The sequence below is a fragment of the Piliocolobus tephrosceles genome, chromosome 3, assembly GCF_002776525.5.
Source record: "Piliocolobus tephrosceles isolate RC106 chromosome 3, ASM277652v3, whole genome shotgun sequence".
Taxonomy (NCBI): Eukaryota; Metazoa; Chordata; class Mammalia; order Primates; family Cercopithecidae; genus Piliocolobus; species Piliocolobus tephrosceles.
Genome location: NC_045436.1, coordinates 123744352 through 123770943, shown reverse-complemented (window position 1 = coordinate 123770943; position 26592 = coordinate 123744352). Strand labels below are relative to the sequence as shown.

Sequence of the window (26592 nt, the reverse complement as noted above, 5' to 3'; positions counted from 1 at the left end):
CACTGAAAAAGCGTTTCAGGAAGCGTATTCATTATCATGTTCTGTACCTACTCCAGATGCATAATTTTAACCAATCAGAAAACAGTCAATAAATACGTCATTCTGTATGTAAATTGTACCTCCTACTTTCTGGAAATGATGTCTTTTTTTCTGAATGGAAAAGAAACATTTTTTAAAAATTTTGCTTTTATCACAATTTTAATGTGAGCTTTGAAATTATTATACTAATATCTGCAGTGTCTGTATTTAAAGGACTCACATCCTCTAATCATTTATACTCATGTTCTTTTAGAAAACAATGTGCTTTTGCTCTTTAGTAATAGAGATGGGCAGGAGAAATTATTCATAGGCATAACTCATACTCATAGTCATTAATTAATATTTATTTAAATGTCCTAGAGAGATGCTAGATATATAAATATAGCAATGATCTTATCATTTATTTAGAAATCAATCCATTTTCTCCCATGCTTTTTCTAAGGATTTGGATAATACATTTTTGGTACTCTTAATGTTGATCTTAAAAATTTGGTTGCAGTTATAATATCTACATTTAGATATTTAAGATTTCTGCAATACATGAAATAAAAAAAAATTATGTAGACATGGACAGCCAATGAATAACTTAGTTTCTGAGTACAAATTTGGGACTTGATAATGAATTTGGGATATAAATGTCAAGAATTTCAGAGTACCAAGTAACGTACACAAGCAGTACTTTATAAATGGCACTCTTGTGACCAATGAGGAAAGGATAAGTGAACAGAATAGAAAACAGAGTGGAAATTCTTGCAAAACAATAGCCTCCATACTATCAGATCTTTCCATTGCTTTAGCCTACAGAAATATGCTCTAAATAATTTTTTTCACCTTAATCTAAATAAAGTAGAGCGGGATACAATAGGAGAAGAAGTGGTTTTGCCTTTTATTTATTTAAAAGAGTAAGCATATGCAGTGTCTAGCTCAGAAATTGATACTCCTGTATTGTTCCTCCGTTTTCCAGATTGATTAAGAGATGCTTTTCCTATAAACTGAAGCAAAAATATTCAAAAAGCAACAAATTACAGTTAATAATAATATCTATATGAGATGAGAAAAAATAAAAACTCTTAATTGAGCCTCGTTTAAAGTCACATTTCTTCATATATGCACAATCCTGTATTCTGACATAACAAGGACCTCAACCATTGCATAACGTTGTTTATAAATGACAGTATATAGAGTATTTCACTGCTGGAAACTTGAAAGGAATAATACTGGTTTTTAGAAAATACTTTGAATTTTTCACTTTGGGATTTTTCTCCAATTAGACAAAGGTTTAATTAAAGTCAGCTAACTTATTCTCATAAAATACATAAACATATGAACATTAAGTTATTAATGTATCTAATAAAAACTGAACATGGATTAAATTTTGTTTTATGAGCCAGTATTCTTCAATAGGAATGCAAATGAATATGTACTGAAATGGGGCATTGGATATTTAGGCAGTCCTGCTAGCAAAACTGTGTGAGTCATTTATATTTTCTTTGTTTATACTACCAGAATATTGACATTTTGAGTTCTTCATAGATAGATTTAAGTCAGACAAAAAGTGCAGCTAATCTATTTTTATTTACTAAATATTTTCAGATATACTGATTAAAAGGAATTTACTTATTTAGAAAAACATACTTCATTGGATATGGGAATGATGTAAAATTATACCACACAAAACGAGAAAACAATTTTCTGAGTTCTTATCTCACATTTGATCAAGAGTGCTAACAGCCCTATGATTAATGCCATGTGAGAAGCTAAATTATATCTTACTTGATACTTTATATATCACTTTGTATCTTCATATTACATAAAACAAAGAATTTTAAAACTCTTAGAATAAATCTCCTAAAATATTATACACATGAAATTGTAAATCTCTCAATAAATTATTCAAATTCTTTTAAAATTAGCTATAATAGGAAAACCCGAACATTTTCAAATTCTTCAAAATACGCAAAGATAAATTAAAGACTATTCTCTATGTTGAATTCAGTTGTAATTGACAGAATTTTGATATAACACTATCTATGACAATTAAATCTCTCTGTTTTAAAAAAGTTTTATTCTAATTCTAGAGTATATAACTTCCTATTAATGTTTAACTGTTTCATGGATGCCACTATTGGATCTCTCAATCTGAGAAGGCCCATTTAATATCTCTTGTAGTCTGAAGTTTCACAGTTATTTTTAAAAATGGATAGTTTGGAGCAGTTTGTGATTGTATTTTGCTTAGCAGGCCTTCAATTGAAATTTAATATACTCTATATACATGTCAAACAACACTCCCATCTGCCTACCACAAAGCACTTTAAATGGAGTTCTAGAATTATTACAAAGGGATGGTTTTCTTCTTTATGTCACTTTCACGCTACATAAAAGGGAAGAGTACTTCCACGCTACCCCCGGCAGATATCTTAGAAAGACGAATAAAACAATTAATGTAAAGTGTGTATGAAAATAAAAATTTTCTCATTTCACATTTCAAGAAACAGAGTTAATATAGAGAAAGAAAACTGTATTGAAAAATTAGGATAAGAGTTAATGTTTCAAAGACATCATGATCATTTGGCCAGAGAAATTTGTTTTGTTTGGACTTTGTTTTTAATCTCTTCATTGTATGTCTGAATTCTGAGATATACTAGAGTTCATTTATTATGTCTCTGATTTAAAATACTTTTAAAATTTAAAAAAAGGATTTAAAAATTGAAGCTTATTATCTACAGATCACATAGTAGGTAAATGAATAAAATAAGAATTTAATATCTCTATTTTCAAAATAGTGACTGCTTTTCCCTTGCCACTTAAATCCCTCAAAGGATGTAGTAAATAATATGAAGACACCGAAAAGCGTGAAACCTAATGAATGAAGAAAATAATTTGACTCATTTGAATTTAAAAAATTCAAGAAATGGCTACTTTGGGACTATGGGATATTTTAGATGGATTTATAATAAATATTATGCTATAAATATACATTGGTTTCTGTAAGCACAGATGAATATTCGGGGACAAGGGGTAACATTAGAAAGTAGAGACATTATTACATTAAAACCATCAATTCAAAACTGGTTGTTTGTAAAGATAGATTTTTGTTTTTGTTTTTGTTTTTGTTTTTGAGAAGTAAAACCATGATTAGAAAGTTGAGCTGGTTGATATGACAATAAAGGCCACGGCAACTTAAACAATAACTTTGCTAAAAATGTGGGAAGCCTTGGGGATATGGTGTTTAAACTTTAGGCATCTGAGTTTCATTCAGAAGTAGTACAGAAATAGCTTTTATCACTGGGTAGATTTCAGTCAAAGCAGCGAGAACATTTGGAATATTAACGTTATGTTTATGAATGTCACAACAAAGCAAACAGGCAACTATACTGATGAAAATAATTTGAGATAAAAGGATTTAAAAAGGCAACATGTAATTACAAATATCATCTTATAAATGGCACATCATGTATTTTTTTAAATGATGGATGTGGTTTCCTGGTGGGAAATTTGATAGATTGAAAATCAGAATCTCAGAGCCTTGCGAAAGTGTCAACACATTGGAATTGCTGAGCCAAGAATCTAGATGAATAGTTTTGAAACAATGTTCTTTGGAACCCTAAATTTCCACAAGTTATCTCAGGGTATTTCTAAAAGTCAATGCATTCACAATGGACAGTTTTAATATATATGTATCATATTATATTAAGGTCAAAACTAACCATATATGGATTCATGAGTGATCTTTCAAGACACGAAAAACAATGGAATTCTAAGATTTAAAAGTCTACAAATTTCTGTTCTATAACTGCAGATGGGTCTGTTCACAAATGATGATGATAGAATTTTGAAAATGAATGACGTGGTTATTGGAAATGCTGGCATGATGAGACATGCAAAATTAGGTGACAGGATTTCAGATTTCTTAGTATTTTACTGACTCTCCTAGATAAATGGTTCTTCTCAGCTCTTAGTTTTTATTATATAAGGTTGTTTTCTTCCTAGTGCTTTAATCTAAACAAATACCATCCTTAACAGAAAATTTGTAGTAACATGAAATTACAAAATGAAACTTCACAAAATATAGCAATAAAGCATTTTTAGTTCTGATTCCTACCCAGTAAAAAATTGGACAAATTTTTTATTGTTTACATAAGCTCAGTTAAAGTTTGTTTCTTTGGCTTTAATTTGTTTTATTTTACCAAGAATATATTTTTTAATATTTCCAGCTTTTCCAGGAGTCTTTCCATGAAAACTGGTGGCATTTTACTGAGTGCCTAAATACATATGTGGCTAAATCTTTATTTTTTTTTTCACAAACACACCCACAAGCAAATACACATGCACATATACAAACAAACGCATTGCCTTCACAATTTCTAACTTTATTGGAAGAAAGATATTGTCATCTTCAGTTTACTGATGTTTTTTTTTTTTTTTTTAAATAAGAGTTCTGCCTTCCTATTTTCCTTCTTCTATTCATTTTATAAACCACCTGAAGCCAACAATACACTAGAAAAATATACTATTTTTTTTTAATCAAGAATTTCAATCTGGCTAAAGCTAGCCTTTTCCAATACTTTCAAAGCCACAGACTCATAAATGTTCACACTTCCATTGAAGTATTTTTGAGATGTAGTTCAAGGTAAGGCATCAGTATCAATGTTCTTTTCTAAGTTGTAAATTATGCTTATTCTGCTTCAGAGATGATTTATCTATGTTAACAACTGTAAGTGACACTAAAGTAGAATAGACAATTCAATGACCATTTTTAGATTTTCATAGCACAAAAACACACACCACACACATACACACACACACACACACACGTTAAAACCAAACTTTATACTATATTTTTTGCCAGATTTTAGTTTGTATTTAGTTTGACACTGAAGCCCCATGCTCATAAGAATTTCCTGTGTAAGTTATTTGGAACAAATCTTTACCTTCATATTAAACTTTAAAACTTTCTCCAAATTCAAAATTTTTAAAAAATTGACAAAAATATTTCTAATATACAACATTCTATGTTCGTTCACTCTCTCTTGTTCTCAGATCACTGGCATCCATTCTACCACTTCTCACATTTGCACATCTGTATACCCTCATTCACACACAATTTTTTAAGCAACAAATATTACTTTATACCTAGAGAATACATCTAACAACTTTAAAAGCCCCTAGGAAACTCTATAGCTTTCTAATATGCATTAGAAATCTTTCCTTGGCAAATTCTGACTACAAATGACAACAGGGTACAATAGTGCAAGGATTTAGGTTATTTAGTCTAGAAAGAAATTATCTGGAGTATTTCACTTTTCAGAAAGTAGCTCCCATTGTGTAGAAGTTCCAATGCATCTGTGAATAGTCATAGCCCCAGATGTATATTTAGGATTTGTACTTATAAATAATTAAGAGTATGCCATTTGGACACTGATTGAAAAATGTGCATATTTTCTGCTTCACTGGTATCAAAGTGAGAATATCACTTCTAATATCTGTAATAATTCAAGCTTAATAAAATTAGGTAAATCATTTGAAATTACATGTGGCTTTCTTTTCCAGTGCCACATGTATTCACAACGATATGACAATAGAAGATCCAAGTTATACTGTGGTCATTCCACGGTTTTGGGAGACAGAAAAGGTGATTTTGCCTTGACAGAAGTAGCATTCTACTTCCACGTGTGACATGGTTTTTACTTAATGGAACAATGAAAACGGTGGCATGTTAAATGTGGAACATATAACTGTAATCTCACAACTCCCTCGTTTAAATCAGGTCCACAGTAAAAGCCTCAGAAGAGACGTATGAATGCTTGACATAGGGATGATGTGCCATATGTATAATATTTATTTGAAATAATCCATTGTGAAATCACTTGTTAGGATTCAATTTGGGGAGCCAGCTTTATTCTACTCAAATGTACACAAATGGAGAAAGAAAAGAAATGCCGACGGTAATACATATAGGTGGACATCACATAGGAGTGAAAGTGGGAGGGAACACTAACCATATTAGGCTTGGATGGGCAACAGCGCACAGGGAAGAAGCCCTCCCACAGCCACATTCGCAGCAACTGAAAAGCAAACAAGAGAGCCCAAGATAAGGAAGAGATCCCACTCCCTCAAATATAGCATAAAGACACTATGAATTTATTCAGGTGTCTGCTTTCCTTTTCAAAATCAAAAATCTCTAAATGCATACAATTAACTTTTTTCCACAGTGCCTTTCAAATTAAGAAGCGTTTTATGGATTTAAGAAATACAGAGTTGTAGTAAACTGTTATTTTTATTTTGCTTAAAGTGGTTATCAGTAGGAAATGTCATGAGCCAATATATTTGAATTAATTGTATGCAATTAATATAGACATAAATAAAGATGTAAGCCCATTTTAATATATCTCTCCTCAGAAATTCCCTCAAAATTTACATCAGAAGAAATCCTAAATAGCCCTTTAAATACATGTTTTGCACATAGCCTACAAACTTGGAAAGATTATAAAGACTTTTTTGTGTGACCCACTGATTTCTTATGCTTGTGGTATTACTTATCATAGCCTATTGAAAATGTTAGGCATATATAATTTCCCAAATCATTTACTGAGGCCTACCAATTTAATTTTACATTTCCAGATTTAAAAATTGTATTTCCAAGTATATATTTTCAGAGCACTTGCTATATAAAAAAGTAAACTATACAGAATACATGCATTTTTCCAGATATTGCAACACTGAAGATTCTTGTAATTTTTCTACATATTCATAGTAATAAATCCAGGAAATACAAAGTAAACTATTTTTTAAAATATACTTTATTGATAGAAAACATGTAAACTGATGGCAGAATAAAAGACATAAGTTATTTAGTGCTTCAATGCATTCATTTCTAGGTCTTTTTAGACAAATAACATTTACAGTGATCTCAACAGAACTATAATGTGAGCTCAGTAAAGATACAATATACCAGCATGTATAGGCTTTCATTTAAAATCTGTCTGTTTTGAACTTCCATTTCTAGAAGTGTATCTACTCTATTTTATATCAAAAAAATAAGTAAACAAAACATAAATTTCCAATAAGTTTGTGAACACTAATGAAGATAGATGATTATTTCCAAATAAAATTCCAATGGATCTTTTCAAAGAAAAAGTAGACAATTTTAATATATTTTCTTTGTAGCACTGACAATATTTTAACTTGCAGTACTACTAAATGTCTGAGAATCTTACAGTCACTAAAATGAAATTCTGATTAAAATATTGCTACATAACATTTATTTCCAATTTGTCTATTTATTATAATACATTTTAAAGAATATGCCAAATCATTATTTTCACTGTGGAGATATTGAGAGTCAGAGTTACAGTATACCAGAATATTAAAACAATCTAAGAGTAGTTAAAATATCTGTAGAGCATTTTGGCAGATCTTGATACACTTATTTACAGTAACACCTATTGCATTAATGTCTTCAACAATTACTACAATTTGATGTAAGTTAACTTTCCTACTGCTTCTGCCTCCTTACGGCACTCAGATTAGGGGTTGGCAAACCACAGAGAAAGGGCCAAATCCAGTTCACTACTTGTTTTTGTAAATACAGTTTTCTTGGAACACTCACTTCTTGTTGTTTATGGTTTCTTTAGTGCTGCTGTGGCAGAGTTGAGGAGTTGGGGCAGAGAATGTATGGCTTACAAAGCCTAAATCAAATATCTGGCCCTTTAAAAACTGTTTGCCCTCTTTGTTAGACTGCTAGTTTTCTGAGATGAGAATGACTGCTCTTGTTTGTTTGTTTTCTTTTTCTTTTTTCTGCATGGTTTAAACACAATGAATGACACTCCTAAGCAGTCAGTGTTTTATCATAATTGGTATTAACTAATAATAAAATTACCTCAATTTACTGATATCTACTAAAATAGAAAGCCTGCATACATGAGTTCATTTCAAACAGCAGTTTCAACTCAACAAAATATGTACAATTATTGGTTGTTAACAAATGTATCCAATTGTTTGTTAATGAGGAAAAAATGATGCCATTTCCTAATAAAGTACAAATATCCTTCTAGTTGAAAGTGTGCACAGTTTATAAATTTATATAGAATTGCGCATGGGAAAACAATAACTGCATCGTGATTGGCTATTATCTAACAGGATTTGTCTAACTCTTGGTCAGTGAACTGTGTCAAGAAACACATAAACAATTCTTTTTTTTTTTTTTTTTGAGACAGAGTCTCGCTTTGTCACCCAGGCTGGAGTGCAGTGGCCGGATCTCAGCTCACTGCCAGCTCCGCCTCCCGGGTTTACGCCATTCTCCTGCCTTAGCCTCCCGTGTAGCTGGGACTACAGGCGCCCGCCACCTTGTCCGGCTAGTTTTTCTTCATTTTAGTAGAGACGGGGTTTCACCGCGTTAGCCAGGATGGTCTGGATCTCCTGACCTCGTGATCCGCCCGTCTCGGCCTCCCAAAGTGCTGGGATTACAGGCTTGAGCAACCGCGCCCGGCCAAGAAACACACAAACAATTCTAAAAATAATAACATTTTATATAGTTATCTTAATTAAAAAATAAGCTTTGTGTCTTATGAATAAGTATACACATACACACACATACACTCACACGGAATTCACTATAACACCAAATCCAATAAATTAAATCAACTTACATATCATTAGAATTCTACTTTATAATTTCAATAAAATGTGATTAAAAAAACCTAGAACCATATAAAATTAAATATTTATACTTCTATTTTATTGCATTTGCTTTAAGGTGGCATAAAAATTGCTTTAGATAATTTGGTTAACCTTCCTTATTTGGGTTGACAGCTATAAAATAGTGATAAATATATATATATTTTCTCAGAGGTTTTGTGAAAATAAAGTGAGAGAATACATATATTTTACTTTGATCAGTGTCTGGCATATCAAATATTTTGGAGGAAAAGTGTTAGCTATTACTCTTAATTTTATCATAATTGATGTGACAGAATGGATTCTCATTATCTCAGAATAATTTATATTTTTCATAATTGATATGACATTACTAAATATTTTTATCCATAATAGAACTAAATAAAAATTACATTCCGATTAACTAATATAAATACATAATGGCCAATGCAATTTAAAAAAATCATTTCCACAAAATACGTTTTCTAAGGATTTGGTGATTATATAATACTGCTCATTAATATGTTATTAATAAAACTAAGGCTGAAATTACTTTTCTATGAACATCAGAAGTTTGATAATGACCCCCTAATAACCTTTTAAAATAATTTCTGACGACACTTTCACAGTAACAGCTTGACATCAGGTGGTATAAAAAACGTATTTTTGTGATAGTTTGCTAAGAATGATGGTTTCCAGCTGCATCCATGTCCCTACAAAGGATGCAAACTCATCCTTTTTTATGGCTGCATAGTATTCCATGGTGTATATGTGCCACATTTTCTTAATCCAGTCTGTCACAGATGGACATTTGGGTTGATTCCAAGTCTTTGCTATTGTGAATAGTGCCGCAATAAACATACATGTGCACGTGTCTTTATAGCAGCATGATTTATAATCCTTTGGGTATATACCCAGTAGTGGGATGGCTGGGTCATATGGTACATCTAGTTCTAGATCCTACAAGAGCAGAAAACCAAACACCGCATGTTCTCACTCATAGGTGGGAACTGAACAATGAGATCACTTGGACTCGGGAAGGGGAACATCACACACCGGGGCCTATCATGGGGAGGGGGAAGGGGGGAGGGATTGCATTGGGAGTTATACCTGATATAAATGATGAATTGATGGGTGCTGACGAGTTGATGGGTGCAGCACACCAACATGGCACAAGTATACATATGTAGCAAACCTGCACGTTATGCACATGTACCCTAGAACTTAAAGTATAATAATAAAAAAAAAAAAAAAAGTATTTTTCCCTCAACCAATAAATACTCAAATAAGTATAGGTTAATGCTTACAAGCCTCAGAGATGATTTCGAAATAGAAGCCAAAATGTGCTAGAAATAGCAAGGAATCTTATCTGTGAGCTCTGATTCAACACAGTCTATATCTGTATTCCCATCGATGTTTAGTACCTAGAACTCTGTACATAACTGCATGCAGCTATAACAAGATTATTTTAATCCAAGTTTAAAATAGCTTAGCTCCCTTTGACTTATAATAATAATAATAAACCTGTTGATCTTCGTTTTAACAAGATATTTCCATTTGTCCTTCATCAGATTAAAATATGATAGCATAATCTTTTCAGACCCAAAGAAGATTCAAATAAAATTACTTTAGCCAGCTCTTACACAGAGTTGATCAATACAGGTATACAGTGTGTCTATGTAAGTACGATAACCTCCCTCCTATGGAAGAAAGGTGATTATTCGTCTAGGGAAGGAATTATCAAAGATGTTGGAACAGAGAAGCAAGACTGAAGGCTAAGGATAAATTATGACTTACATTATGAAATAAGAGATCATAGAATTGGATAAGAAAAACACTAAGTTGTCAATAGATAAATGAGAAAAAAGCAGGAAGAGTAATTTCACAAAATAAGTACTTGAATTACATATAAAATATTTTTATTTTAGTTGTAACAAAGGAAGAAAGCTAAAGGATTGCATCATTTTCCTATTTTAAATTAAATTAACAACAAAGGATGATATTCAGTGCTAGAGAAAACAGAATGGACCTAGTGATCTAATGTGTGTGGCAAGTGACACTGAAAAGTGGCACCAATCCTTTAGAAAACAATACTCTAAACCTGTCAAAGAGCAATAAAATATTCTCATGCTTTGGCCCTATTATTTCACAAAATAGTTAGATCATGGGGTTTGTAGTCAAACTAGGAGCAGTCTTGAATATATCCAGTACTAGATGCATAGCTTTGGATAATCTAGTCACTGATGAAATGAGATAATAAAATCTACACCACGTAGGGTTTGAGTTTGATCATATATGTCAAGCTCTCTGTACTGTTTGGGGCTCACAGTCAGCACTTAGAAAGGTTTTAAGTGATATTACTATAAGACAGTCTTAGGGCAAAGTGCAAGCTATATTATTATCATGTACATTACTTGTAATATACATAAGGCTGAGCATAGATTTTAAAGCAACTAAATGATAAAATATTTTTTGGGTAAACCAAAGTATATATGTGAAGTCTATGAAGCAATTAATGTAAATAAGGTATAAAAAAATATTAAATTTTTTAAAATTAGGTAAAAATCAGTGTGAAGAAAAGTAAAATGATGGCATAGGCATATGTCAAACCTGTAAGAGATATTGTGCTGAAATGTTACATTAATTGCATTATAGAAATATTTCTAGTTCACTCTGATTTCATTTTTTAAAGTTGTATTTCAGAATTTCAAAAAAATTTAAACAAATCTAATTATGATACTTATTGCAGTATATTGTCATTAAAGGCCATGAGTTTTTAAATGAGTGAAAAGAATTTAAACACATAATTAATATTAACCAAATAACACTGAATAAATTGTTCACTTGTAATTAACACTACAATGTTATTGTTCTATACATTTCTTAAAATATTTCAGGATGCAAAACTGCGTGGTACTAAATGTATTTCCTCCAAATTTATATGTTGAAGTCTTGACCTCAAAAGCGATGATTTTAAGAGGTAGGGCATTTGGAAGTTGATAAGATTATGAATGCCCAGCCCTCTTGAATGAGGTCAGTTTTCCCATCAAACAGGTTTGAGGGAATTCCCTTGCCCCTTCCCTCCATATGAGGACACAGCAAGATGGCAACCTTCTGCAAGTTAGTAAGCGAGCCCTCACTAGGAATCAAAGAGGCAAGCACCTTCAACATTAAAAGATCAATGCCTTAAAAATACTTGGTGACTCAAACTCTACCACATTATTTAAATCCATGTTTTAAATAGAGATTAAATCATATAAATGACTGAGGTACACCTTAAATAAATGATGTACTTATCACGAATTTCTTTGAAAAATCTCCCAAATTGTACAAATACAAGGGTCTCATGTACAGCCATTCATGTTAAGGAAAAAGTCAAAAACACAAACAAACAAAAACTAATTCACATTAACACTGTAATCAGACACTCTGCTTATTTCTTACTCAAAAAAAAAAAAAAAAAAAAACTATTAGGACCTAGAAATATCAAACTAAATGAAAGAAAAAAAACAAAAAACAAAAAACAAAACAAACTTGAGGTGAGATATATTTAGAAAACACTTTGATTTTTTTTAAGCTATACTTTAATAATGACTCTGTGTTTTTACTTCATTTCATTATTCTAATGGGCCAGAGATGAGATATATTTAGAAAACACTTTGATTTTTTTTAAGCTATACTTTAATAATGACTCTGTGTTTTTACTTCATTTCATTATTCTAATGGGCCAGAGATCATTATAAAACATTAGGTTATTCCTCCACGAATGCCACAGATAAAGGAACGGATTCAATTAGCAAACGTTATAAACACGTTAGATACAATTTGCTTATTCCAAAATATATTTGAACTCAAAATAAACTGTATCAAATATTAACCACCTTTCTTAAATTTTTTGCTGCAGTAGAAGATACAGTCATTCTCATTATTAGTAAACATTTACTGAGAATCTATATGCTATTCTTTAAGAGTGAAGAAATTATATAACAACAGCCCTCTACTCATGTGTAATACAGTGGTTCCAAACCTGGCTACAGATTAGAATCAACGAGGAAGCTTAAAAACAAAAGCCCGGGCCTTACCTTGAAATAATTAAATCAGAACATCTTGATTGTGAAACTCAAACATCATTTTTTCAAAATCTGTAAGTTGATTCTAAATTTTCTCTAGGTTGAGAAACACTGATCCAAGAGGTACTCAATAAATATGTATTGTATTGAATTGATGTGTATTATAATAGTTCTTTGGGAATTTACTTAATAAAAGGGAAAGACTTGTAATTAGCATATTAATGGCCTGCATGTAAGTAGAAACTTCAAAAGCACCTGGAGGTATTTAAAAATAATCTGTTCTTTCGTAAGAATGTATATATAGAGAGAGATCATATATAAACATATAATTTATATACACATCATATCTATGTAAATTATGTACAAAATGTATACATAAAAATAATTTTCATGTAAAGTATTAAAAACATACATATCGTATATGATATATATCATTAATGTGTCTTTATATCATATATGTGATGTATCATATATAGATGTATATATCATATATGATATGTCATATATAATATGATGTGTTTATCAAATATACATATAATACACACACACACATTAATCAGGTCCAATTCCATTTAGAAATTTAAAGTCAGATGTGGTTTCCTCTTTACTCTCCCAATTAATATTTCTAATAATTATGAAAGGCCTGGACATGATATTAGTGGCAACCATAACAGGTTAGAAAGAGTTATGTCCACTCCTAAAAACCTTTCCTATGTTTCTTCAAGAACAAAACCACAATCACCACTGCTACCACCATTATCACTTTCACTGCTACCAGTAAAAACAAAGCAAGAAAAGAAATGTTAAGAAATGCTATTTTTATCTTTGGCAAGATTATTATAGGAAAAAAACAGCATGGAACTATGACTATTGTGGAGTTCCCTCTGATATTTTGGGATGATGGATTTTATTGAGCTCACTGTAGAGTGCATACCCTATTTTAGAAGACTTCAATAATGCCCTGGTCATAATATCTCCCAATCTGAAGAAGTCATGGTATCTTCCTACCAACTTATTATAAATCAGACACTTGGAGATCTCAGACACTTGGACAGATTCAGACACTTGGATGTCTCTTCTAATATTTGTTTAAAAGTAAGAAAAGGGTGGCAGGGAAGTAGGAAGGAAGGCATGGTTTTAAAAGTTTTGATTGCCTTCTCAGTGATTCATAACATAAAAAAATATATATGATACAAATCATATAAGCCATATTCCCATTTGGAGCCACAAATAAACAATATTAAACACTATCATGTTCTGGAAAAATATAATTTTTTACAAAGAAAGTCTTGCACGTGTATGATGTGCATGTGCATGTAAAAATTAACTTCCTTATTTTTCAAAAATTGGTTTGTATACAAGAAAGTTCCTGCCATTAATGAGTCAGGAAGGTATGGAAGACGAGATTGTGCCGGGACACAGGAGAGGCTGTGAAAGGCCAAATAGACTGGGCTAAGGAGTCACAGGAAACCGGACATGCCATATGCACTCATACCTATGTGCCTTTTTCCATCATATTCTCTCAGCCATCTCTGGTAAAATTTATCTTCACCCTCAAGGTGCACTTCAAATCTACCACTCCTCTTATTTCTGTACTCATTTAAGCAGAGATAATTGTATCTTCTATTCTCACACTGATTTCTTCGCAATTTGTTCCAAATACTCACAATCTATAGCAACTGGTCCAAGAAGTCATATCATAACCTTTGAAGCAATCAGACCAAATGGTCAGAACTTAATAACTGCAAACTTCCTTAATTTTTGGTCCCTATTTCCAATTTAGGATCAAACAAAGGAAGCCAAATCACCTAGGATGCCTAGATTGTAGGTAGCCAATTCCGGCTTCACTATGCCAACAACTTCCAAACCTGGGCCTAATTGAAGCCTTCCCTTTTTCCCCATTGTTACATTATCCTGCCTGCCTTTGGGTCTCAATCAAATGCATGTGATGTTGGCTGATCCTCTTCTGTAGTAAGCTGTGAAAAAATACTCTGTGTTTGTTCTCATCTGGGTGATTTCAGCTTATTTCCACAGAAGAGATAATCTTTACTAGTTCAATAAAGGGAAAATATATGGATTCATCTTTGCAATCAACAGCCATCTTATTTCTGTTCTAGCATAATAATAGTGTTGATATACAACATACTGAATCATGTTTCTTACTCCTGCAGAACGATGCCTACACTGAGCAAACATCAATTACCTCCGTTTCTAGAAGCCTAAATTTGCTAAGCTTCTTCCACTGAGCTCTTCCTCTCCCAATCATCTCACAGCTGAAACATGTCTGTCTTGGGGGCCTCTTAGAAAAGAACGTAGGATTATCATGATGAACCTATTTGTGCTCAGCTATTTTAGGTTTTAATTATTTTGAGAAAAGTAGAGAGAAAAATTGAAAGCAGATAAAGTGGCAAATAAGTGATGCTGTTTTTGTCAGTTCAAATAAATAACATTTATAAATACAGCTTTGAAATTACTGTTTTAAATACTCATTTAATGAAAAAATACCATCAATTAAAACTATGAGTGAGTTCAAAAAAAGAAGAAAATGAGTAAAAGAAAAAAGTCAAATATGTACATTTTTTAGCTCCCTCCATTATGTCTGTTTAGTATTTTTCTAAAATGGAATCACATTTATCAGCATGAAACTTTTAAGGTGGAAAAGTCAGAAAGATTAAGCTTTCCATTTAATTATGTCTCTCTCAAATAATAAAAGTAATTGTGGCAATATACTGAAATTACCAAAACTCAAGAAGTGTATGTATTTTGTGATAAACATATTATGATAATTGAACATACTCTAGAATGACTTAAGAGGAAGCTAAATGTCACATTTTCATATCACAATATTCAAATTCCATGCAACTACATTCTGCTTTTTATTAGCATTGATCAGTAGCATTAAAATCACATATTATAATAGTTGCCATAATTATTTAAAACTAAATATTGTGCTGGAGATAAATGTGAAATATTTAATACAGTGTATACGTAACATAGTGATTAATTATGGTTACAATTGCTTTATACATTGAATTGTGTATAAATGTATGTGCGTGATTATATTCACAAGAATGTACCTTTATAAAATATTTGTAATTGTGACTATATATGATCTCCAACAGGAATTTACCTGACCAAACATTGAAAAATATTTTAATATTATAATATTTATACCTGTGTAATCCTGATAAAAATCAGACAGATTAATAGAATGGCTTTCATAGCCCAGAGCCAGCATAGACAAAATAATACCCATGTACATGATTATTTAGTACATACTACATGTAGAAACTTACAAGATTTTTTGGGGATAGTGAAAACCACTGCTGGGTACTCACATAAGTCTTTGGAAAATATCAATTTAAATCCCCACGTACACAAAATTAACATTTTAAAGATTTTTATATCCCATGCAAAATAAACATCACTAAAACACAAACAAAATTTGACACTTTCAATAATATAGCTCTGCTCTGTGAAGTGCTACCATCCCACTAACTTTAATGGATAAAGAGCCTGTTCATGCAATTTACAAAACAGATGTTAAAACAGCTAATGACTATACTTTTTGCTTATAAGTGAATGACCCTATTAAATCTAAAAATAAAAATAAATTTAATTATAAATGCACAGTTATTTTTCTCCTATTAAATAAGCAACGATGTTCTAGGTTGTGAACTACCAATATCATGTACTATTGAGGCGAATGCTAATTGGTACAGTAGTTCAGAAAGGCCATTTGTCAATATGTATAAACAATCTTAAAAATATTCATATGCATTGACTTTTACTTTGAATTTTATGAATGTGATCTAAGGACATTAATGATAGTTATAGTAAAATACAAAACAAGCACACACAGAGACACACAAAATCTTTCTCTCAAACAACAATTATACACACACACAGCAAAACATTCATGACAAAGATCAGACATTAACATACCTAACAGACATTAAATTTTTGCTTTTAAAATATTTTAATTGCTCAAATAAATTTTATATTGTTAAGTAAAAAAACCCCACAAAACTACAAATTAACAATTCAACTGTACAAAAGATATCTTAAATATATATGGCAAAATATTAATACTGTTTGCTTCTGGTGGTATAAGTATGATTAACTTTTTGAATTTTTTTATGTTCTTTGTAATTTTAAATAGGAATTAAGAAATGTACACCTAAATAAAAATAGCAGCTTAGTAAGAAATTAGGGCAATTGACTTAACTCTGCCAACTTTGTAACCTGCAATGTAAAATACATATATATATATATTATATATAGGCTGAAACTTATGGGAAAGGGAAGAAGCAAGATGTCTTGGTAATGTCGGCAAATGAGGTAATTCATCTAAGGACATAGCCATTTATCTAACCTCTAAGAATATGTTGGAACATAGCTAAAGTAGTCCAGGTACAATCTGAGTACTTGAGATCTATGGAGGCACAATGTGTGGAAGCAGGATTCATAATGATTTTCACCTTAGGACATTTGGTATATACTGAGATGGTCCCCTAATAGACTTCCAAGCTGGATTATTTCAGAGTTCTCCTCGGAGCCGGGGGCGCTGTCAAAAGGCCTGGAGACACTGGAGCAGGATCCAGTCACCCTGACTTTGGAAACTGACAGGAACAAACGGGCTAAACTGCACAAGCTCCATTCAGATATTTGAGATATACAGAAGTTCCTTCTCATTTCAATTTATTAGATGAAGATTTAGAAGCCCCAAGGCTTAGGCAGAAAGATACAGGGTGGTAAAATGCATATCTACTTATATTTTAAAGTAGTTTTTTCCCTATTGGGGCTGAAAAGCAACAGTATACACCAGCACAGGTTTGGAATGATTAATAATTCATCATTAAGGCTTAAAAAAAAGCCTTATCCTGGCCCACTGCTGCTTCCCAAATTACTAGAGAAGAGATAAATCCAAAAGACTACAATATGTACATTTGGAACATGAAGAACAGGGCTAGGTCAGGAAAAGTCAGATATCAACAACACAACAAATCATCAAGAGGTTCCTATGTATTACAAAAAGCATGGAAGTCATACAAATGTAGAATATTGGTTTATTACATATTTGTCCATCTAAATTCCTATGTAAATAATTTTAATTCACTTACGTAAATATTGAATTCATGCTAATTTGATGATGCCTTGTTTGACTTTTAGATCATCTTTGGTATGATTTAAGTGACTGAATTTCATCTTAAAAGTTTTCTGAGGAAGACTGACCACTAAATTGGCAATTCCTTATATTTTTCCTTGCAGCAAATTAGGGAAATCAGAAAATTTGTGGAGGTTTAATATGTATATTGCTTAAATAGTTACACTGAACTTTGCATCCTTAAAAATAATAGCATCGTGGTGCTGGCATATCCAAAAATCTCTTGAACAACATTAGCTTTGCAGATTTTTGGTAAAATTCCAGTGTATCTAGGAACAATTAATATTAATATAAAAAGTATTTGACTTCATCTTATATCCTTTAATGTTTCTGAAGATTCAACTCTTTTCTCTGTAATTGTACATTATGATTATCTTTTGCATTGTATGTGTAATATTCCTCCATATCTTGAAATAGTTTCTCTTTGTATTATACAGTAAGGATACTAATAAATGTATTAAACAATTGAATTCAATGATTAAACAATCAAAGCTACATGACTTCAATTGAAACTCGACATGGACAATAGATTATTTGTCTTTTAATGTTGGCAGGATCTGTGCATTATCTATGGAGAGGATCAGTTTAACCAGAAGCAACTTAATTTGCTTCAGGAAAAATCAAGGGGGATAGGCATAGCAATATCAGAGAAGCACTAGGATTCTCCAACATCAGAGGCATTGAGGACTATTGGAGGTAGGCGCTAGGTACTTATGAGATACATGGAACTATTTGAATCTATGGAATCATCTGTCTGGAGGGACATTAAAGAGGAATTACAAAGGTGGTCTAAACACAGCCTAGAAAAAAACTTGGGAAACAGGTTTTCCCCAATTAATTTCCACAGGGAAGTTAAACCTTGCCAACTTGATGAGATTTTGCCTTCTGGATGGAAGTAGGGGTGTAGTAAGGAGGAAAAAGAAAAACAAAAAACAAAACAAAACAAAACAAAAAACACTAAAATTTCAACTGTATTTCTTGGTTTTCATTGCCTTTCAATCTATCAATCTATCAATCTATCCTGGTCCAAGAGTACTCTATTTTTTATATATTTTTTTCTGTCTGTATATTATGATATTTTGACATCTTAAAAACCTCTCTGTCTGGGGAAAGACTGCCCGTCTCATGGCTAGCCAATTCCTAGAAGTAGCAACGTACTTAGCCTACAGCATGTATTTGAGATGCAAGCTAACCAATCGGGAGCAATACCTCTTCTAACCTCCCCTTAACTTCAGGGGACAATATTCCACTGCCTTAATAACCCCAGGCCCAGGTTCCAGGAAACTAGATACCACTTCTGTAAGCCCAACGTTAGCCAGAATTATTCAAACTAGCCAATATACTTTCACATAGAAATGCCAACAAAGGCTCACTCCTAGACTTTCCCCTCACTCCTGTCTTCTTCCTCCTGACCAAAATCTGGTGTTCTCTGATGGTCCTGCATGACATGCCATACCTTCTGTTTCTAGGACCTGTGAATATAATAAACTTTGTTTTCCTATGCCTCTTCTGTGTTTCTACTTGTGGTCATACCTGACTAACCATCACTTAGAAGAATACAGGGCAAGAACTCAACGAACAGCAACCATCATGAGTATGCAGATTCCAGTGCCAAATCTTGCAAACAGGAAGAAATGATAATATGTTATTTAAAACAAAAACAAGGAAGAGTCCCCAAATAACAACAAAATCAAGTGAGATTGTTATCCATAATAGTGGTGGCTAAAACACAGTGTGACAATGAGAGCAGACACAACTAATATTTAATATATAAAAGTATGCCATTTTTCTGTGAGATTAAAATATTAGAGGAGTAAAAAAGTAATGAGAGAAACAAGGAGTGAGAGACAGTAAGGGAATTTTGGTAAGCAAAATGATTGGTGTATTAGTTTGTTTTCATACTGCTATAAAGAACTGCTGGAGACTGGGTAATTTATAACAGAAAGTGGAAGGGGAGGCCTCAGGAAACTTACAAACCTGAATCATTGTGGAAGGGGAAGCAAGGGGCCTTTTTCATAAGGCAGCGGGAAGGAGATGTACCAGGCAAAGTGGGAAGAGCACATTATAAAACCATTAGTTCTTGTAAGAACTCACTCACGATCGTGAGAACAACACAGCGGAATTCAATTACCTCCACCTAGTCTCTCCTTTGACATGAGGTGATTATGGGGATTATAATTCAAGATGAGATTTGAGTGGGGACACAAAGCCTAACCATATCAATTGAAATATAATAAGCTTTTTAGCACTGTAACTATCACAGCCATCAGGAGTATACAAAGTCAGTCCTTCCAAATGGCATAATAAAGAATTCAGCTGCTTGAGATTGAGTTGCTAATCTATTAGAAACAGTTTCTTTTTTTCCTGGTTCATGTAAGACCTTATAAAGCACAGATCTTGAACAAATGTGGCTTTTAGCTGATGTTTAAAATCATGTGGGACACTTTGATTCATTTTTCAACAATGAGTATACTTCCAGACATGGCTCAGGAAATTAACTGATTTTTTTTGTTGAATAGATGTTCTAGCCTTTGGCATAGGGCAATGCTATTGATTTTCACTGTGGAGCTGGATATCAGGTGTCTGTGAAAGGCTGTGTTATTGTGGGTTCTGAGAGATGTGTAAAATTCCCAGAAACCTAGGAGGGTCTTCCGCCAGAGCCCAGCATCTTCTGGAGTGCCAGTCTGTACTCTTTCAGATGAGGATCACATTCTTAAAGAAATGGAGCTTTGAGCAAATGGAGCTTTAGACAAAAAGTGTATTTTGCTTTTGTGGTTAGGCTTTTGACCTGCCCTTTGTTTCATACTAGGTGAAATCTAAGTCATTTGATTCTTTACTAAAATAATTTGTATCTTTGCAAGTGAATGATATTAACCTCTTGTTTCTAGTACAATAAACTGAGTTTTTCGTTCAAATGTTTGCCTCAATATAACTTCCTGAGCATTGCAGTGATGTTTACATGTTTGATCTGTAGGATGTTCAATAGTGTTGAGCAATTGAGCCAGTAACCTTCTTAAGTTCAGTTTCCTAGGACGGTTTGCTTCCCACAGTGGGCAATTAGTTGTTGCTATGTTCCTTGTCTTCCTGGCATTACTCTGCCCTAATCCCCATTTGTCACTTATTAATAAATTATGATCTGCTCTCTAATTATTTTGATTCAGAGCCTTTGAAGAAAAAAAAAAGCATGTGATCATGAGAAAATAGAAGAGATAACAACCCTCAGATATTAAATCAATACTCATGTCTGGATTTTTATAGTTGTACAAAGTCACATCTATTGCTAACTCATAAGTTTCTGAGATTTACTTTTAATGAGCTTTTATCTAAAATCTGTGATTGTATATATGATTACAAATGTTTGGTTATCATTATTTTAAAATATAATATTTATGAGATTAAAATGTTTTCATAAAATTTATTGCTTAGAACTTATTAAATTCTGAAACTACATAAGCCTAATCATGTTATAGATGTCAAATATATCAATTTATAAAAGTTATTGTTGCTTGACGTCACCAGGTACATCATCACAATGGTATAAGCATGTCCAGATGTCAAAGAAATGAAATCATAAGCTAGTGAAGATTTATTAACTCCTGTGCACTACTTCTTGAAATCATTGCATTTATTTTGTGATGGGATCAAAATGTTTATTATTTGTTTATTTAAAGGTATATTTATGGGTTGTGCATTTCATTGTGTTTATTTTGGAGATATTAAAGTTTTTCATTTTCTAAAATGTCAACATTAATGGGAAAAACATGGACAAACCACTTCAAATGGAGATTGATGCACAGCTTATCTTTAATTCAATAGCAATGATAGGGATTTTTCTCTGTGCCTTTTTTCCTCTTGGAAAGTGTCCAGAACACAAATTATTGTATACAACTAGTATACATATATATATAGGGAGACTCCCTATCATTCTGTACCCTTCTAGAGTAGGACAGACAGACTAAAAATGATGCATGGTGTGCAGAGGAAATAATCATGTCATCTTTTTAGTATGCTCCATTGAGAGAGCCAGATTGAGCAAAGATTGGAAAGCAATAGGAAAAAAGCTATAGGAAAGAAATAGGAAAAACCCCAATACTGCGCTGTAAGCAAATGGGCACAACAGGAGAATATACCCCACACCTGGCCGGGAGGGTCCCACGCCCACGGAGTCTCCCTCCTTGCTAACACAGCAGTCTGCGGCAATCTAACCGCAAGGCAGCAGCAAGGCTGGCGGAGGGGCACCCGCCATTGCTGAGGCTTAAGTAGGTAAACAAAGCTGCTGGGAAGCTCGAACTGGGTGGAGCTCACAGCAGCTCAAGGAAACCTGCCTGTCTCCGTAGACTCCACCTCTGGGGACAGGGCACAGCTAAAAAATAACAGGGGAAGCAGCAGAGGCCTGTGCAGACGCGAACGACTCTGTCTGACAGCTTTGAAGAGAGCAGTGGATCTCCCAACACGGAGGTTGAGATCTGAGAAGGGGCAGGCTGCCTGCTCAAGTGGGTCCCTGACCCCTGAGTAGCCTAACTGGGAGACATCCCCCACTAGGGACAGTCTGACACCCCACACCTCACAGGGTGGAGTACACCCCTGAGAGGAAGCTTCCAAAGTAAGAATCAGACAGATACAATCGCTGTTCAGCAATATTCTATCTTCTGCAACCTCTGCTGCTGATACCCAGGCAAACAGGGTCTGGAGTGGACCTCAAGCAATCTCCAACAGACCTACAGCTGAAGGTCCTGACTATTAGAAGGAAAACTATCAAACAGGAAGAACACCTATACCAAAACCCCATCAGTACGTCACCATCATCAAAGACCAGAGGCAGATAAAACCACGAAGATGGGGAAGAAGCAGGGCAGAAAAGCTGGAAATTCAAAAAATAAGAGCGCATCTCCCCCTGCAAAGGAGCGCAGCCCATCGCCAGCAATGGATCAAAGCTGGTCAGAGAATGACTTTGACGAAATGAGAGAAGAAGGTGTCAGTCCATCAAACTTCTCAGAGCTAAAGGAGGAATTATGTACCCAGCGCAAAGAAACTAAAAATCTTGAAAAAAGAGTGGAAGAATTGACACCTAGACTAATTAATGCAGAGAAGGTCATAAATGAAATGACAGAGATGAAAACCATGACACGAGAAATACGTGACAAATGCACAAGCTTCAGTAACCGACTCGATCAACTGGAAGAAAGAGTATCAGCGATTGAGGATCAAATGAATGAAACGCAGCGAGAAGAGAAACCAAAAGAAAAAAGAAGAAAAAGAAATGAACAAAGCCTGCAAGAAGTATGGGATTATGTCAAAAGACCAAATCTACGTCTGATTGAGGTGCCTGAAAGTGAGGGGGAGAATGGAAACAAGTTGGAAAACACTCTTCAGGATATCATCCAGGAGAACTTCCCCAACCTAGTAGGGCAGGCCAACATTCAAATTCAGGAAATACAGAGAATGCCACAAAGATACTCCTCCAGAAGAGCAACTCCAAGACACATAATTGCCAGATTCACCAAAGTTGAAATGAAGGAAAAAATCTTAAGGGCAGCCAGAGAGAAAGGTCGGGTTACCCACAAAGGGAAGCCCATCAGACTAACAGCAGATCTCTCGGCAGAAACTCTACAAGCCCGAAGAGAGTGGGGGCCAATATTCAACGTTCTTAAAGAAAAGAATTTTAAACCCAGAATTTCATATACAGCCAAACTAAGTTTCATAAGTGAAGGAGAAATAAAATCCTTTACAGATAAGCAAATGCTTAGAGATTTTTGTCACCACCAGGCCTGCCTTACAAGAGACCCTGAAGGAAGCCCTAAACATGGAAAGGAACAACTGGTAACAGCCATTGCAAAAACATGCCAAAATGTAAAGACCATCGAGCCTAGGAAGAAACTGCATCAACTAATGAGCAAAATAACCTGTTAATATCATAATGGCAGGATCAAGTTCACACATAACAATATTAACCTTAAATGTTAATGGACTAAATGCTCCAATTAAAAGACACAGACTAGCAAACTGGATAAAGAGTCAAGACCCATCAGTCTGCTGTATTCAGGAGACCCATCTCACAGGCAGAGACATACATAGGCTCAAAATAAAGGGATGGAGGAAGATCTACCAAGCAAATGGAGAACAAAAAAAAGCAGGGGTTGCAATTCTAGTCTCTCATAAAACAGACTTTAAACCATCAAAGATCAAAAGAGACAAAGAAGGCCATTACATAATGGTAAAGGGATCAATTCAACAGGAAGAGCTAACTATCCTAAATATATATGCACCCAATACAGGAGCACCCAGATTCATAAAGCAAGTTCTTAGAGACTTACAAAGAGACTTAGACTCCCATACAATAATAATGGGAGACTTCAACACTTCACTGTCAACGTTAGATCAACGAGACAGAAAGTTAACAAGGATATCCACGAATTGAACTCATCTCTGCACCAAGCAGACCTAATAGATATCTATAGAACTCTCCACCCCAAATCAACAGAATATACATTCTTCTCAGCACCACATCGCACTTATTCCAAAATTGACCACATAATTGGAAGTAAAGCACTCCTCAGCAAATGTAAAAGAACAGAAATTATAGCAAACTGTCTCTCAGACCACAGTGCAATCAAACTAGAACTCAGGACTAAGAAACTCAATCAAAACCGCTCAACTACATGGAAACTGAACAACCTGCTCCTGAATGACTACTGGGTACATAACAAAATGAAAGCAGAAATAAAGATGTTCTTTGAAACCAATGAGAACAAAGATACAACATACCAGAATCTCTGGGACACATTTAAAGCAGTGTGTAGAGGGAAATTTATAGCACTAAATGCCCACAAGAGAAAGCAGGAAAGATCTAAAATGGACACTCTAACATCACAATTAAAAGAACTAGAGAGGCAAGAGCAAACACACTCAAAAGCTAGCAGAAGGCAAGAAATAACTAAGATAAGAGCAGAACTGAAGGAGATAGAGACACAAAAAACCCTCCAAAAAAATCAATGAATCCAGGAGTTGGTTTTTTGAAAAGATCAACAAAATTGACAGACCGCTAGCAAGACTAATAAAGAAGAAAAGAGAGAAGAATCAAATAGACGCAATAAAAAATGATAAACAGGATATCACCACTGACCCCACAGAAATACAAACTACCATCAGAGAATACTATAAACACCTCTACGCAAATCAACTAGAAAATCTAGAAGAAATGGATAATTTCCTGGACACTTACACTCTCCCAAGACTAAACCAGGAAGAAGTTGAATCCCTGAATAGACCAATAGCAGGCTCCGAAATTGAGGCAACAATTAATAGCCTACCCACCAAAAAAAGCCCAGGACCAGATGGATTCACAGCTGAATTCTACCAGAGCTACAAGGAGGAGCTGGTACCATTCCTCTGAAACTATTCCAATGCATAGAAAAAGAGGGAATCCTCCCTAACTCATTTTATGAGGCCAACATCATCCTGATACCAAAGCCTGGCAGAGACACAACAAAAAAAGAGAATTTTAGACCAATCTCCCTAATGAACATCGATGCAAAAATCCTCAATAAAATACTGGCAAACTGCATTCAGCAGCACATCAAAAAGCTTATCCACCATGATCAAGTGGGCTTCATCCCTGGGATGCAAGGCTGGTTCAACATTCGCAAATCAATAAACGTAATCCAGCATATAAACAGAACCAAACACAAGAACCACATGATTATCTCCATAGATGCAGAAAAGGCTTTTGACAAAATTCAACAGTCCTTCATGCTAAAAACGCTCCATAAATTCGGTATTGATGGAACGTACCTCAAAATAATAAGAGCTATTTATGACAAACCCACAGCTAATATCATACTGAATGGGCAAAAACTGGAAAAATTCCCTTTGAAAACTGGCACATGACAGGGATGCCCTCTCTCACCACTACTATTCAACATAGTGTTGGAAGTTCTGGCTAGGGCAATCAGGCAAGAGAAAGAAATCAAGGGTATTCAGTTAGGAAAAGAAGAAGTCACATTGTCCCTGTTTGCAGATGACATGATTGTATATTTAGAAAACCCAATCGTCTCAGCCCAAAATCTCCTTAAGGTGATAAGCAACTTCAGCAAAGTCTCAGGATACAAAATTAATGTGCAAAAATCACAAGCATTCTTATACACCAGTAACAGACAAGCAAAGAGCCATCCGCATCAAGCTACCAATGAGTTTCTTCACAGAATTGGAAAAAACTGCTTTAAAGTTCATATGGAACCAAAAAAGAGTCCGCATTGCCAAGACAATCCTAAGTCAAAAGGACAAAGCTGGAGGCATCACGCTACCTGACTTCAAACTATACTACAAGGCTACAGTAACCAAAACAGAATGGTACTGGTACCAAAACAGAGATATAGGCCAATGGAGCAGAACAGAGTCCTCAGAAATAATACCACACATCTACAGCCATCTGATCTTTGACAAACCTGAGAGAAACAAGAAATGGGGAAAGGATTCCCTATTTAATAAATGGTGCTGGGAAAATTGGCTAGCCATAAGTAGAAAGCTGAAACTGGATCCTTTCCTTACTCCTTATACGAAGATTAATTCAAGATGGATTAGAGACTTAAATGTTAGACCTATTACCATAAAAACCCTAGAAGAAAATCTAGGTAGTACCATTCAGGACATAGGCATGGGCAG

General features: G+C 33.9%; 1 protein-coding gene across 4 annotated transcripts in view; it reads right to left on the bottom strand.

The window, feature by feature from the left end:
• The window catches only part of EPHA5 (EPH receptor A5), a 351284-nt gene that overhangs the window by 51111 nt on the left and 273581 nt on the right, over positions 1-26592 (bottom strand). For 2 of the 4 annotated variants that reach the window (XM_023232142.1, XM_023232143.1), the window contains exon 9: positions 6039-6104. The exons of the other annotated variants lie outside the window; for them this stretch is intronic. In XM_023232142.1, the coding sequence (XP_023087910.1) occupies positions 6039-6104 (66 nt within the window). The remainder of the gene's footprint in view (positions 1-6038; positions 6105-26592) is intronic. 4 annotated transcript variants of the gene reach the window in all.